General features: G+C 45.6%; 2 protein-coding genes across 4 annotated transcripts in view; one reads left to right on the forward strand and one right to left on the reverse strand.

Moving 5' to 3' along the window:
- The window catches only part of LOC139061319 (acyl-coenzyme A thioesterase 13-like), a 30,405-nt gene extending 25,470 nt beyond the window's left edge, over nt 1–4,935 (reverse strand). Inside the window, exons 1-2 of the mRNA XM_070541175.1 lie at nt 4,785–4,935; nt 2,544–2,725 (exon numbers count right to left, since the gene is read on the reverse strand). Of these exons, the coding sequence (XP_070397276.1) occupies nt 2,544–2,725; nt 4,785–4,889 (287 nt within the window). The 5' untranslated portion in view covers nt 4,890–4,935. The remainder of the gene's footprint in view (nt 1–2,543; nt 2,726–4,784) is intronic.
- A 388-nt stretch (nt 4,936–5,323) lies between these two features.
- Nucleotides 5,324–16,921, forward strand: part of r (carbamoyl-phosphate synthetase 2, aspartate transcarbamylase, and dihydroorotase rudimentary) — a 187,027-nt gene continuing 175,429 nt past the window's right edge. For 2 of the 3 annotated variants that reach the window (XM_070541176.1, XM_070541178.1), the window contains exons 1-3: nt 5,324–5,519; nt 6,354–6,505; nt 9,836–10,105. In XM_070541176.1, the coding sequence (XP_070397277.1) occupies nt 6,400–6,505; nt 9,836–10,105 (376 nt within the window). In that variant the 5' untranslated portion in view covers nt 5,324–5,519; nt 6,354–6,399. Of the gene's footprint in view, nt 5,520–5,930; nt 5,952–6,353; nt 6,506–9,835; nt 10,106–16,921 lie in introns of those variants that run through there. The other variant, XM_070541177.1, reaches the window with a different exon arrangement.

The following is a 16,921-nucleotide window of genomic DNA, read 5'->3' on the forward strand; positions in this document are numbered from 1 at the left end:
AAATGTTGAAGTGAAAAAATATGTATGAGGTAGCCGCCTCCGATGCTTCTAATGCACTTGTCCTCCTACTGTCAGCATTTGCAGAAATCAGAGGCTACAGTACGAATTAAAAGCTGTGCCCATCCGCACAAACAATGATGCAGCAAGCTTTCAGCCACAATAAAATTTCACCTGAAAAAGTAAAGGCAACTAAAAAAAAAAACTCAAATGATGTGGATAACAGAACTCTATTAATGATACTTTAAGGGGGGGCTCCGGCATCGCAAAAACTTCAGAGAGGTCTCAGGCCCCAGAACCGCAGCCAAAAAGACGTAAACTAGTTGGCATAAAAAGAAAAAAAAATGCAGATCCAATGTACATGTCATAATCCATGGGAAGTGAAGCACTTAAATAACCGCTATACAAATAATGCAAATGCGTACTAACCTGTTTACTTTCGTCATATGCAACATGTAATCTCACATAACATATGTGTTTATCTACCACAAAGGTCACAACTCTAATCACGTACAACTTTTGTGTTAAGGCGCTACTCAGCTCACTAGTTACACTGAAAGGCAAACACCAAAGCAGGCGGATGCGTAGTCTCAGACATACGTCTATGTAGCAATTAATGATGCTTGTCCACGGGAGAATGAACGTGACAGCGAGATGTACATGCACAGTACGACACACGTCTAGCTTCATTTTAGGAATCTGTATTTCTGTCACAGCTGGCACGCACCAATTCTGGAGGACAGGCAAAGAATGAGTACACACCTGTAGTGGCATGCCTAGTGGTACGTACTGAATGGCTATACAAGAGAAAATTAATCAAGGCAAAAGAATGCCTCGAATATAATGTGATATACTATTAAGATGTCAGTATGCTGTAGAGATACCTATGAGCCAACCCTATGGGCATATATGTTCAGGTTTTATATAGGAATTATTTTGTATTATGCAGAGCTGAAGTATGCTTACTTGCACTCCTTAGTCGATAAGCACACAGGGGCTTTATAAGCCCATTTGTTGGTACTTGTCTTTGGCACACACCAAATCTTTGTATACAGATATATCCACAAGTATATGCGCCGAGAAACCAACCGACTGCCCAGCAGCTAGCAGACACGCCAAACTAGGGAGGGTGGGAAAGGAAAGCTTCAGTTTAGTATGCAACTACATGGCCAGTATGTGTACTATCTAGGATTGGCTTAGGTGGGCATTGGGGGATGAAACTTATAATGAGTATGTTATGGAACACAAACAACAAAGGCCCTTTCCTTAAACAAGGGCGCCATAAAGTGTCTCAGTTGCGCATCCACAGACTGCTTATTGTCATTAAAGGGACTTGCGTATGAACATGTCCCAAATGCGTGGTGAAAAAGAACGTCCCCCCGCCCCCAAGTTTGCAATGCAAAGGAAAGACAACTTTCTTCGAATGCAAGCAGCCCAAGGTATGAGTAAACAACAAGAGCCACAAAAAGCAAATGACATTCATTATCAGTGCCTAGCATCACCCATGAACCGCCACAGCTAACAGTAGGCAGTAATGACATAGCTCGGTGCCGTCGTCTCACCCAGAGTGATATTGAACAATCAATGACTGTGCGAACACTGTAAGCATTCAATGCGGTCAATTGTACTGTCTTTTGGCACTGGTGTTAACAACATGCAATTTTTTTCAGCTTCGACTGTTCATGACTTAATTCTCAAATCTAAGCAAGCCTAGAAGTTCCGTAACTCGTGTTTTCAAAGAAAACTATATCGGCCTACATTTGACTGATTGCAGCATGCCCCCACAGGTCGCAGTTAGCAAGCCTAGCTGTGCACCACAAAATTCAACCACACTGCACAAAAAAGAAAGAAAAGGGAAAAAAATGTCCAGGCAAGAAATATAGAAGACAACGAATACAGCCATTTTATATCTGCTGAAGGTATTTTGTCAGCCAAGCATTTATGATTTTATCACTGAGGGAAGTGACTGATCTCTGGAAGTTTATGGCTTTGATCGTGAATAATCCGCCTTATTTCATCTTGTCACAACCATCTTCGCTCTAGCTGATTTGTACACTTGTTAGATGGCAGACATCTCTCTCTCTCTCTCTCTCTCTATATATATATATATATATATATATATATATATATATATATATATATATATGAACAAGAATGAAGGAAACCAAGGGGCCCGATTTTTATTAGTCATATCATAAGACACCAACAAACAAGGCTAGCATAGGGGAAATTATCCGTAGTTCTTAACTGAATTAAAGAAATGATACATAAGTGGAAATAAAAAACGGATTAAAGAACAGCTGGCTGCAGGTGAGATATGAACCCATGTCTTTGCATTACAAGCATGTGTAATGCGGAGACCTGGGTTCGAATCCGTGTTTGCCATCTACTGTTTGATGTCCATGTTTTCTGCACTGTTTGTTCACCTTATGAAACCACACCAACTAGCCCAGCTCCCTGTCGTGATGTGTGTACCGCGTGACAACAAGAATATATATATATGTGCCTGCTGCAGGGCAAAGCGCCGCAAATCAAAAGAACGTCACCTCATGCTCATGTCCACGCTGACATTCCGCACGTCGCGTAGGGTCAGCAGTGCGTATGTGCTAATCACATCCACGAGGCTGGCCGAAAAACTCCCTTGCATAGTTCCAAGGTTGTTCAGGATGTTCTCGTTGACCGTAAGCTCGGCAGTGCATTTTCCATCGCCAGCCGAAACGATATGCACCTGTCAAGGAGATCAAGGGTCCGAAAGTTGCGCTAGCCTACATGCACTACACTTCCGTTTCTGAAAAATAGATCAGCACACACGCGACGCTGTCCCGCAGGTCATTTTCAATCCTCATTAACTATTTCCATAAACTAGAAAAAAAAATCCATTCTTTTTTTAAGGCTTTAGCAGAGAATTTTTACCAAGCATATCATCATGGTTACAATACAGCCCATTTATGGGGTGATCATCTTTAAGTTTTCCAGAATTTTTAAAAATCGCATGTTGCAAATAACATAACTCTAGTCCTTGAGCTGGATCATTCAGAGAGACAGGCAATACTTGCTCGAGAAATCAAAATGCATATTCAACTCAGTAAAACCGCACTAATTAACTGCTTAATTAATTAGTTTATGGCATATATTGTTGTTTATGCATTGTAGCCGGCAAGTCTGTAAGGCATATTCACTTGGAACTAACTTCCAGAATGGCACCAGTTTGGCGACATGCACCAACAAATTTGCCATAAAGATGCGCTGTTGTTCCGCTTACTTTTCTTTTTAACAAAACGCTCTTTTATGCATTGAAGCACAAAAGCAACTCGTATGCCCATGTATTTCATCCAACACTTTGGGAAATAATATCTAGAATCTGGTGTCATTCTGGCGATTCAGTTCAAGTGGATACGTCTTGCAAACTCATCGGCTAGAATTCGTAAATTGCAATATGTGTCGTAAGTAATTAATCCAGAAGTTAATTATTTTTGTTATTTAGTTGGATATATGTTACAATTTCTCCCACTAGTAATGTCTGCCTCTTCAAATAATGAGACTCAAGGACAAGAATCATGCTATCTGCCGCAGGCGAGTTTTAAAAATTCTGGAAAACTTAACGATTGTCACACCATATATTTACAAATGCACTTTCTAATTATATAAATTCCGACAATACACTTTAGTACATATTATGTAATGTGAATTCCACAAAAAAGCGGACTTATAATATAAAAACAATAAACGAAACAATTAATTTGAAATATACTGTTTTCACTTAAGTTTCAAACTTAATGTTTTCAATTTAATTTAGCACGGCGTGAGCTATTTTTTTTTTACTTCTTCTTCTTCTTCCTCCCCCCCCCCTCCATTTTTTTTTTCTTCGGGTAAAACATCACACTCTATTGCGTATGAGGCAGAAAGTCTCCGGCGTATGCTATGGCACAAGAATCGGCCGGTCGGAAAACAAAACTCACCCCTGAGTGGCTGACCATAGCATGGGCTGGTTTTGTGGGGTTTCTCTCGTCCGAATTAAGTTCCCATTCCGACATTATTCTCACACTCACTGGTACTATATAGCAGCGACCAAGAAATAATCTGAAGACGCAGCAGCATCGCGAGGGCGGCGCGGCCTACATATATATCGGCCGAGCGCGGCAGAAAAATTTCAGACCATCGTGTTTCAAGCCTACCCACAAAAACGAAAGGCGTTGTGGATAGCGCCAGGCGGGACACGAACCGACGTCTTCGCATTACGCTATTACGCGCGTATCGCGAAGACGTGGGTTCGTGCCACCTGCGACTAGTTGGTTTTGATACACTTTCACTACCCTTAATTTATCATTTCTTTAATTAAATTAATAAGTACAAGCAATTTCCCCCATGCTGTCCTCGGTGTCTTCGTTTGTTGGCTTCTTATGATATGACTAATAAAAATCAGGCTCTCAGTTTCCTTTCTTCTCATCCAGTAAAGAGAAAAGCATACTAATATACAGGGACCTTCAGTTAGTAAGAGCTAGAGTGCCGGTCGCCTTGAGATTGGGCTTAGTGCGGTCTCCAAGAGACCATGGCAAGGAAATGAAACGCTGCGAAAGAATCAAGGTCGATATGCACAGAATCATTTTAGGGCAGCCGAATCTGAGTGCGGCAATAACGCAGTCATGCTCCAGCGCTTGATCGCGAGTCAAGCACGCTCATAAGTACGTGTGACAACGTACGCTTCATGGTCAATGCACACCTGACCTAGCTCCTTAAAGGCAACAAAAAAGAATAGATATATTGTAAAAGAACGCAAACGTATTCACCGCTTCAAAGTGCTTCGTGAACGTTCCGCTCACTACGACACGTTGCAAGAGCTGGCGCACCCGATCCAGCGTGTACACTGCCATATTGTTTACTGCCGTTGCCATACGGTTGCTGGGATAGAGTGGCTAGAGCTAAAAAAAAAGAAAGAAAAACAAAAGCGTCGTTCAGTTTCGCTTTTGTGATAAGTGCAGAACATATTCCACAGTGCGCTATACAATGCAGCCACGAAACAGCCAACTATTCGTTGTTCTTTGTAAAAAATGCAACTTTACGTTGTTGGAGCATCGCTCTATATATTTCTAAACCAACATGATTTACGCGCTTTTTACGCGTCTTATGAAGTCCAACGGAAGGCCATAGGCTGCTTACGGCGAACGCTTAGACCACGAATATTTAATATTGTATTAAAATATTGAAGTATAACTGGCTCAAAATCAGAAACCAGAAAAATCAACAGATCTTTTGCCGAAAAAAAGAACAAGCTAGTGGTAAGGGGGCGACACGTGGTGGGCTCTTTGCGTAATACACGAGAGCGCGCTGAGCGGGTCAGCCGGCGCAACTCGACGTGAACTGCGTAAGCTGCAGCACGTGTTTTCCAATAAACAATGTCGCCGTGGTGAGCGCTGACGTGAGAATTATTCGTTTTCTGAAGCCCAACTTCCCGGCAGGCTTGAACTGTAGGCTCTGGAGCCTTCGTAATTTTTTTTTCCTGTGCGCGGTGCATGTACGAGTAGGTAAGCGCACTTTGAGCATGTTCTGTCTCTTCGCAGTGCCGCCACACGCGCGCTGCACATGTGCCGTTTTTCGAATACTTTGATGACACAATTGCGGAGCGAAACATCAGCAGCTTATTTGTGCCTGTCTCTAAAGGCGTCTCGTATTGCCACAGCCATGACAACTCATTGAACCAAACACTCATGCCTGCGCTTTCTAGTAGTACCTGTCCCCAAAGCTACGTGCAGTTGACACTTGCACATCGTTTCTTAGACGCATTTCGATAACTGCATGGTTTTACCTTGTATGTGTAGTAAACATAGACGGAGTTTCCCGCTTCAACATAGACAAATAATTTAGATGGTAAATTGCTCATTGACTGAGAACTGTTTACCGTGCGAAGGAGAGGCGACCACGCCAATCTCTCCCGCGCTCAGCTTGGAAAAGTGGGCGTGAGTGGCGTTAAGCACTTCGTGTATATGTGAACTCCCAGCAGCCGTTCACCTAGTACGCCGGTTAAACGATTGCATTAACTTTCGCGCTTCTATATCCATTATGTAATGCGCGAAGCATTAGGCTGGTTTCACCCTTACTGCCGCCTGCAGGTTCGCTGCTTTAAGTTTATACATGAAGGCACATGTTTCCGTGTACAGCGCACCAAAGCCACACTTCCACCAAGCGTGCCTAAGGCGTTTAAATTATGTAACATTTTGAAGCACGGAAGTATCGCTGGTAGAGAGCCTTGCTCCCTACCTTAGCTGTAGTTTCAGTTTTTGTCATTGTCCCTGTGTACGAGCCAACCCTGGCCCGAGGTGTTCTTGTTGATTCAAAGAACTAATTTTTTTCTTCTTCAGATTGCCCTAGTTGCCGTCAGAAAGCAGCGTCACCCACCGCATTGCCATGGAGACCACCCCAAAGCGCAGGTCTGCACAGCTCGTTCTGGAAGATGGGTCTACGTATTCGGGTGTCGCGTTTGGAAATCCTAGGTGCATTTCCGGGGAAGTTGGTGAGTTTGATACCATCACGTTTTTCCTCAAGTCTCGTCTTTCACAGCGAGTGAAGCTGCACACCTTGCTTGCTTGTGGATGCCCTCATATACGCATCGTCAAAAGCTGGGATCTTAACTCGTGTGTTGCGTTGGAACATAAAACCCATTACTTTCAATTTATTCACAAGCTTATTTGATCTGGAAGGGGAACAAAAGTGGGCTTCATTAAGGATAAAGTCTCCCTTGAAAGCAGCAGGTCTTTTCCTAAATTTAATGGTACATTCGGCTGGCCCCCTACTGCCTTCTCCCGCTTGGATTGCAGCAATGTGGAGCCCGCTCTTGATCGGAGCCAAAGAAAGCGGGGACAAGCTGAATGCGCAGCCGCTCCCCAGAATAATTCAAGGCAAGACCAGGATATAAAAGCACTCCTTCTGTTGTAAGCAAACAAGACGCACATGTGCCGAAGTACTGCCACGGCTGGCACCACGCTACGGTGACTATCCTGGCCATGCCATCGCTGGATGCTGCAGAATCTACATGACAAAAACTTTGCCAGATATCAATCATGCACCCAGGTCGAAGGCAACAGTGCTTTTGAGTGCACAGAGCTGGATCATGGCATTCTGGAAGAACCAGCTGAATGTGTGCTGAGCACTTGATTTCAACCAGTCAAATATAACATGCCACCAAAAGCCTCTGGAGTGCTCGAAAACGACCTGTCGAGTGTACTGTAAGTCGTCTGTAAACAGAAGAACTCGTATGCTATCTGTGTCAACAATAGAGAAAGGAAAAAGTTATGAGAGAGCGTTATGTCATGACGCCAGGCCCTTTGCTCACTGTTGGCCGAACACGTGACCTCTTGCGTCGAGATCACGGAGCAAGAATCGAGATTTACCGAGACATTTGGTTCCTGGCAGTTTTTATCGTTTGCACACTTGCTCGGCTGCCCAGCCATGGCTCAGCCTGCAAAGCAGGAGCAATGAAAACCAACTCACACTTTGACATGACGGTCACTTGTTGGGCCGACAGGTTTGGCTTCAATCATGTGTGATGCATCTTCCCAAGTTTTTCCTTCCTCCCTGTGTTTCACAGCCTCAGTGATTGTCAGCAGAGCACAGGGATGCAATCTGTGTCAGGCTAGAGATCTTGGAGGCTATGCTCTGACATGCTTGATGAATAAGTGGGTTTCACAGGGACACACACATCTAGTTAATTAGTGATAAGAGCCTGAAGACAAAAAGTTGCATTGCTGCATTCCGGTGAAAGAAACATCAGTGGGATAGCCTTCTTGTAGTTTTTTCCCCCTATAAAATAAGCAGGACTTGCTTTTTATTGCAGATTCTTGACAAGGAGATGTCATTTTGTCAAAGAGTAACGAAGCCACGAAGTAATTAGGGGCATGGGTGTTGCTTAATCCTGGCTATGCCATGTTGTAACTTGTGCTAAAAAGCTCCGGTGGGTGATGGCAAGGGTTCACTTCCCTCACCTATATGTTGGAGTGCCGCAGATGGCAGGGTGGGTAGACATTGGGGCTCTTCAATTTTCGGAGTTATGGCAGCCAGATGGCAGCTAGCTAGTTCCAGTTCTGATAGCAAGTCACGTGGGCTGGGATCCCAAGTCAACCCGAACCTGCCCGAAGTTTGCAAAATCGAACGCTGGTACAACTGGCCAAATGTAAACAAGCTACCAGCATGGCAGTGCCCGGCGAGGCCGAGGCGCGCTTGGCATAGTCAGCCCATTTATGCGTTGCCAGCTTGAAAATATACAGTTGCATTCAGGGATACGATCACTTTCGCGCGACTCGGCGCAGGACACGCACTGGGCCAACCTCACTTTGCGCAGTGCAACAGATGGCGTCCGACGCGGCGGATGACAAGATGCGAAATCACGCGAAAATAATTATATACCCGAAAGCGATAGCTCGAGGATCCCTGCTCGCAGCGATCACGTCGCCCACTGGTGACATTGATGAGTTGGCGTTGTCATCACAAGACATGAAAAAGCAGGTTATCGGGTACGTCTCATACGTATAAAATTTCGTGCCAACCTGCTTGGGCTTCGATTTCAGAAAGTTTGTTGTGGCTGATGGTGCTTCTCATATTGACCCTAAGGAGCTGGAGACACGGCTGGCGCATGAAAATGCACGCCGTCTGTGACCAGAGAAACGTTTCACACGAAAAACAACATTGGTCGCGATCATGAGAGCAATAAGCCAATGTATGTGTGTCTAATGTACCGAATGCCTATTTCTCAATCAGTGCATTCTTAGATCAACGGCCTGCAGTTTGAGCACATATCACTTTTGAGCTGCCACCTAAGCATACAACGGAGAGACGAAGAGAACACTGGCTAGCTGCAAAGCCTTCGCTAACTGCAGAAAAAGGAGCTAGATATATATGTACGCGAGATACGTGAAAAGGAAAGTCACCAGAGAAAGACGAACTCAAAATGTACCGCAATGTGAATGAGCATCTACAACTTGCATGGAACATAATGCAGATAACATGCACGCATGAGAGTGCGGCACCCTGATCACCGCCGCAAAGAAGCCACAAGGGGACACACACACATACACACACAAAAGCTTCAAACGGTTCACCACGGCTCGTGTCACATCGCTTCGCAATGCAGAACGGATCGTTAGTACCTAAAAAGATAACGATAAAAGTAAGGAAATCCGAAGATGACCGTAGACAGTAGGCTGAGCGAGGTAAATTTAATTCCTCAAGTGGCCGTGTTGCAATCCGTGAAGTCCCCGCAAAGATGGTGGCGAGCGCCCATCGCCTCTTTTAGTCGGTTGCTAGCCAGAGAACTTCCAGAGAGCAGCTAGACCAAAATCATCCTGGCAGGTTCTGGCAGCCCTCAGGTAGCCAGAACCGTCCAGCCCAAGCAAAACGAATGCCCGGCGGAAGTGCGACGCGCAGTGGGCGGAGCAGCCAGAGAAAAACGAGACGCTCTGGCTGGCTCTGGCAGCCCGCGGGTAACCAGAAGTAGAAAATCAAAGAAGCCCATTGTTGAGGCAGCTACGGCCTTGCGAACAATGGCTTTGTTTCTTTTAAAAGGCTGTGTGTCGGCAGGAGTAGGCACCTTACTTCTAAAGCAGTGGGGCCACTCCTTTCTCACATTTGTCTTTTCCGTGGTTGTGGAAATACTGCTTTTGCAGGTGCAGTGCATTCACTCTTCAGGACTGTCATCTTTTAATTTGCTGCTAATTTAACCTGCATATTGGAAAATATTTCTTTAAATGTCATTGCGCTGATTAACAGGTTTTAATTTTTGGCAATGCTAATTTTCCTGTCTCAAACTGCTGCTTCCTCGTTCTTCCCCTCCCCACTATTTGCCATGCAGTGTTCCAGACAGGCATGGTGGGCTATGTGGAATCCCTGACCGATCCCTCGTACTGCCGGCAGATTCTTGTGTTGACATATCCACTGATTGGCAACTATGGTGTTTCCAACACCGAGAAGGACGTGCACGGCATTCCCATCAACTTCGAGTCGCACAAGATTTGGGCGGCTGGCCTGGTTGTGGGCGAGTGTGTGGACAAGTACAGCCACTGGAGTGCCCGTCAGTCCCTCTCTGACTGGCTTCACTCGGCAGCTGTGCCAGGCATCTCGGGTAAGGAAGTTTTCTTTTTGTGGTTCTTTGCTTGGTAGGACACACCCTCCGTACAACTGTTACTTTTGATCAGGGCATCAAACCGGAAGGCAGCCGCAAATTTAAACAAGCCATTATTTTTCTGCAAACCAGAACTGAGCCAGAACATTTTGATATTTTTTCTTTCTATAACGAAACGGAAGAAAAAAGAAATTACGGTAGAATTTGTCTTGGGGTGATTGTCTATGTTAATGTAATAAGCATTGAGGCAAGGTAGCAACAAACCGTATTGCTGAAGATACCTTTATTTACAATTTCAAGTGGGGGAAGCATGCTAAGAATGCTAATCTCATTATTACGCATGTGCCACAGTGCCACGACAGACCATGGTGTGTACTTTTTCAGACATCGCAAAGAAACCTTCACTAAATGCAGCCTTCTAACCACAGCCAGTTTTGTTTCACTGGCAGCTTAAAATTAGAGTTCAGCATATCTGACTTCTGCAACAAATTTGTATAGGCATCTATTTCAAGTGTAACACTTTTCATTTTCTGTTAGAAGAGCAGGTAGTTTCACTTTTGACTCGCATATGCACCTGTGACATGCACTCTCAGCACATTGACAGAGGTCAGCAAAAGATACCATTAAAGGGGTCCTGAACCACTTTTTATTGAAGTTGAGAAATGCATTTGAAATTAAAATTTTCTGTTCCAGAAATACTTCACCGCGAAAAGTACTTCAATGCGTTCAGCAGAAGTGGAGTTACTAGCAGTCAAACATCTTCTACATAGTGCTTCTGCTGCTTCTTCAATGACTTGTACTGCGAAGGCTGCGGCATAGTGGGGCGTGCCTACAACGTTTTGCCTACTGAACGTCACTGTGGGGCGAAGTTCAAATTTGATTTTGGATGTTCACATAGATGCCACTACTCCTTATTTTGGTGACTACGACGTGCCAAACGCAGTTGTCCTTGGCAAGCTGCAGAGCGCGCTCAGCCAGCAGATGCATCGCGGCACCCCACAGTGGCCTTGGTATCTGTGCTGCGTAACAGACCGCAGCTACATGCAACTGCAATGCGTATGTGTAGCGTTAGCTATGTTCACGACAGTGCTTGAGTGTGCGCTCACGCTGATATGCTCCAGTCTGGCCGTACTACGTGGTGAGGACTGTCTTTGTCCTGTACCACCTTGACCAACGGATAGGAACCACATCCAATTTGTGCATTTTTGAAGCAATATCAGTAGTCTGCCAAGGTGTCTAACCAGGAGTGACCAGGAGTGAGAGCACGCTGGCTAACCTTAAATTTCGTGTGGTTGCTGGCTAGTTGAGTGTTCAAAACGAGTCGAAATTAGCGAGACTCGACGGCTACGACACCGTTAAGCAGGGTGGCCAAAGTCTCATTCCTACGCAGGCAGCAGTGGCCAAGTGTGAGCAAACGATAGGCGGCTTCTTCCGGAAGAAGGTAGTTATTATCAAAAGTCAAAAGCTGATTTTCGCTTACTTCAGCCTGTTTATCAAATTGCATCAATAAATATACACAATAACAGTAGGAAGAAGCATGCTGATCCAAACACCATTCTTGATGATTGATGTCAGCTATTGGCCAGTAGCAGCCGCGTATGGGAGTCTGCTATATTATTAAATAAAATGTCCAGAAAAGAGTGAGGAGTAGGCTTCTGCTGAAAAGATAGCACTTGAGAAATAGGTGTCTTCGTACTCTGCTTCCAAGCTTCATGTGCCACGAATGACTGTAAAATTTGGCTGAGATGTTCACAGCAGCGTATGCTATCTGTGGACTGTTTTTCCACCAAGCCCAATAGGTGGTCCAGAGCCCCTTTAATCCTTCTCTCCACAGGGGCATTCGGCAGAACACGCTTGAACATTGGGCTGCTGTGCTTAAGGAACCCATGTTACGCAGGTTTGATTCTGCCCCGCACCATTGAAATTTGCATGGATTTTTCAAAATTGAAGGTCAGGGAAAACAGTTACACAGACATGACTGCTGGAAATCGGCTAAAGGTACCCTAAGAACAACAGTCACGGTAAATTAATAGTTTTCTGTTCAGGTTTGCCACCTTCTCTGGAAAATTTCATCCACGCATTGCCCGTGCTTGTTCAACTGTGCTGCCACATCTGTATATGCATATGGGCTTGCTGCAAGTTTAGATGGGGCTTCACTGTTACTGCGGTTTTCAACTTGGATCGTCAGGAGGCAGGCTTATAAGAGATGCACTCATGAGAATTTTAATTTGGTGACCATCAAACAGTGGTCTAGTGGTGGAAGATCTATATTACTGCAGAAATGAGAAATCTCTTCCTAGCTCAACAGTTGCTTTTCATCACACTAGTAAAACTGAGGTCAGTGTGATGGGGATGATGTGATGCCTGTTAGGTGTTGCGCCTGAAGCGTGCTTCCAAAGTGTCATTGTATTGTAGGCTGGAAAACGCACATGACGATGACAGCGGATTAGTTAGCAGGATGAAATCATAAAATGTGCAGGCGCTAGGTGACGCGCCACGGTGACTGAGTGGCTATGGCATTTTGCTGCTGAGCGTGGGGTCACAAGTTCGATATGCTTCCATGGCAGCCATGTTATGATGAAGGCAAAATACAAGAATGCTCATGTACTTAGATAAGTGCATGTTAACCTGAGGCTGGTCAAAATTTATCTGGAGCCTTCACTATATCTCCCACATAGCCGCTGTGCTGCTTTGGGAAGTGAGAACCCCAATTGATCAATCGGGATTGAATCAGCTGAAGGAGGTGATCGAAGTCCACTGGGAGAGACCTTCTTACTGCAGTGGAACCAAAGAAACTCACATTGTCATTGTGAAAGGCGAAGCAGTGATAGCGATAGAAAAGTATTAGGCAACTACATGTAGCAAGGTTCATAGTTTTATCGGCCATATAAATTGCAGTAAACATTTGCTTACCAATTAAATTAACAAGCATGGTGTCATGCACACACTGACAAACATGAACAGGTCTGACTTGATGACCATGAACACTCGGTGTCACAATGCTGGCCCAATGTAGAATGGCAGCAGTGGCGGGTGAATTACCCTTCGTGCCGCCTCTCAATTCAGTGCAAACTGGATGCGTGATAACAGCGCACTTGAAGGCACTATCTTGGCTCACCTAGCTGTTGCACCCACTGCAGATTACCTCCAAGATAAGGTCCGAGTGGCCACACTCAGCTGCGGCTGTACTAGAAGAGGAGATGCACTCTAACCTGCACCTCTTCCCCCTCCTAATGCATGCTCATCTCCCCACCTCACTTCCTTATGCAAGCGAGAAGACGCTGTGCATCAAGTCAGTCCTCAGCTCACCCTCACTTTCCTTACCTTGCACCTACAGCGTACAATGCGCAGCCGCAATTTTGGACGTTATAACTTAAAACTATTCCAAACTTTTCTATTCCAATTCGGCAATCAGCCCTCCGCGATTGGTCAAAAACTTTTTTGGGCCACCTCCAGTTCACCTGTCTGTCACACAACGTCACGAAAACCGCGATAGCTCCCCATCTGATATGACATGTACACACTGATTATGCATATGTTGACTGAACAAAAGAAAAATAGTTATTTCTCATTCGACACCTTTTTGCCATTAGCCCTCAGCTATTGGTCAAATGTTTTCAGGGTGCGCTCACTTCACCTGCCTCTCACAGGACATCACAAACCTGCAAAAACTCACAGCGTCAAAGTGACATGTACGCATTAAAGATTCATTAATATGCCGAACAAAACTGAATTTTCTTCTGAATAGCCACAGGCTGCTCTGTTCCAAAAGGAATAAAAGATGGCTGCCGCCGATCGCTGAGGCACTGGCTACTCGCACCTGCCGGAGAGCATCGGTTTACTTGTGTGTAATACAACTTTTTGCAGGGCCATGTAATGTTTTGGAGAACTTTCGGCACGTTTACGACCTCGTTCTGTCAGCTCTTCTTTGCTGAGGATCCGTTTTAGCGTCATTCTTAAGCTTCCGTTGCATGCCGACGCAATTGTAAATGAGCCACCGCAAGCTAAGTAAGAGAAAGCGGACCAATCGCAGACGCCGGCACCACCCTCTTCATCCGGTTATCGATATTCACTGTAGTGGCTCGGCCCCATCGAATCCCTTTCCACTTGAGCGTGCTCCTCGCCTCTTGTGAGCCAATTAGATAAGACAAGTCTGCTCAGCGTAGGCAATGTTATTCATTTTTCAAGCTAACAAAAGGGACCTCCTATGAACGAGGAGCGCACTTCATTGGTCTGTTCAGACAACCCTGCAGGTGACTGCCCGATGCTTGCGTCGGCGGTTACACAAATTTGACGCCAGGAGAGTGGAATAAAAACATATTGGAATAGTATTACATTATACGGCTCCTTATCGCGCTTGGACTTTATACGGAACCTTACGGCATTGCCAATGGTAATGACAGCAGCGGAAAATTGCCTGGAGTGTCGATATAAAGTGAAATCTTGATATAACGAACTTCAGGGGACTGTGGCAAATTGTTCATTATTCTGAAACTTTGTGATAGTGAAGACCCCAAAATTAAACATTCTGCCCATCAAACCATCAGTTGTCATCATATGAGCTATCCATGAAAACGTTGCTGTTGGTGCTCGGTCCGCGCTGTAGCTATTTTTCGTAGATACCACTGCCATGCACCACCAAAGTATTGTATAGTAAGAGTGGCGCACGCTAGAGAGGCACTGATGCAGAGAAAACCACCAACAAAGAGGAAAGAGGAAGTTCCATTTTGCCTCCAAGGCACAATTTCCTTTTTTTTTTTTCAATTACCTTGTAGACATCGCAACTGTCTCACTTGGGGTGCCCCGCAGGGGCGTCTGCGCAAGCAGGCGTTTGGTGTGTTGCGACACCACGGACCCGAGCACACGAGGGTTGGACCCTCCCGCGTGTAGCCATGCGCGGCTTAGCCGTGTCTGGGGAAAGGGGGATCCTGGGGGTTGAGCTGAGGCTGGGTGTTTGGACCTTTAAGGCCCCCCGGCAGAGGCAACACACCCCTTTGGCCTCTGCTTCACATAGACGGCACCCCCGGACTGACCCACCCGGGGGAAATCGGTAGTTGCCTTTTCCTGTCTCTCTCTCCCTACAACCTTCGTCTTTTCCTTACTTTCCACCTTTCCTGTCTCCTTCTCATTTCCTTATTACTTCTGACCTTCCTGGCAGCAAGGGTTAACCTGGTGTGCTATGACCTACCTTGGTTATAACATATGTGGTTATAACGACGATGTACAGTTGGCATGGTAGGGTTTGCTTCACCGCATACCCTGCCGTGTCCCCTTGCTGGGCTCGGTGGTGGGTGACTGGCATCGTCGCTGAATACACAACACATTTCATGGGAACTTCCAACCCTTTCTTTACCGATCGTCCCTCTAAAAGGGGGCGCACCGATGCTACGTTTCAGTTTTTTTTAAAAGGCACTCAGACTTTCCCTAAGTTTCACGTTATCCACAGTGACAAACCTGACAAGAAAGCAAGAACAATCTCACCATTCATTGTCGCGAAGCATCTCGCAGAGACCATTGGAGGTGGCTATAAGATCACCAAGCTGGCCAGTGGGGACCTATTACTAGAACTAAAAGACAAAGCACAACACGACAAGCTAACAAAACTTGTACAACTTGGAGACATCCCTGTCAGTGTGACAGCGCACCGAACCATGAATACGGCCAAAGGCGTAATCTCTGACATAGACTTGATGGACTTGACCGATGAAGAACTCCTGGAAGGATGGAGAGATGAAAACGTAATAAGTGTACAAAGAATAAAGATTAGACGCGACAACAAGGAACTGCCAACTAAGCACCTGATTATTACCTTTGGCTCTAGCACACTACCAGACACATTAGAAACTGGATATACCAAACTCAGAGTATGACCATACATCCCAAACCCTCGACGTTGTTTTAAATGCCAGAGGTTTGGTCATGCTTCCCAGAGCTGCCGAGGGCGGCTAACATGTGCAAAATGTGGCATCAATGACCACTCTGCAGATGACTGTAAGGCTGAGCCCCGTTGTAGTAATTGTAATGGTGGTCACCCAGCATATTCCCTCATCATGCGCAGTCTGGAAGAAAGAAAAAGAAATAATTACAATAAAGGTAAAAGAAAACATAACTTTCAGAGAAGCAAGGCAACGCATCTCACAAACATTTACACAGACCGCATCCTTCGCCGAAGTGGTACGTCGGGGGGCAGTACCACAACGGCACTTGGCGGACGCCAGCACCACGCGTAGCGAGCGTGTGGCAATGCCACCCGCCCTCACGGTGGGAGCAGCGAAGGCTGCCCTACCTCTCCCGAATTCGTCCACAGTTCAGGCCTCCGCTAGTGCTGGCACCAGTCAGCCCAGCTCCGAGGTCAAGACTAGCCCACCAACCACCAGAATGGTGGGCTCCAAGGCCTTGTCTTCCGAGACAAGGCTTTCACGGAAAACACACCGCTCGCAAGAGCGGCTGTCCAATGCCTCTCAAGAGGCCATGGACACAACACCGAGTCAGAAGGCGCAGTTGACGCCTAAGGAGCGGCGCGATTTTGCCGATCGCTCCAAAAAAGACAAAACTCCAATTGCAGGGCCCCAAAAGGGCAACATAAGCTAAATCAAGTTCATTCTCTTTGACACATAGCACAACATTTATTTTAATATGGATACACTGATTATTCAGTGGAACATCAGAGGCCTGCTTTGCAACCTCGATGATATCCAAGAACTCCTTAATCAACTAACTCCTAAAGTGCTATGTGTCCAAGAGACTCATTTGAAATCTAAACACAAACACTTCCTACGTCAGTATGTTATTTTTCGGAAGGATCGCGATGATGCC

The sequence above is a fragment of the Dermacentor albipictus genome, chromosome 6 (assembly GCF_038994185.2).
Source record: "Dermacentor albipictus isolate Rhodes 1998 colony chromosome 6, USDA_Dalb.pri_finalv2, whole genome shotgun sequence".
In the NCBI taxonomy this organism is placed as follows: domain Eukaryota; kingdom Metazoa; phylum Arthropoda; class Arachnida; order Ixodida; family Ixodidae; genus Dermacentor; species Dermacentor albipictus.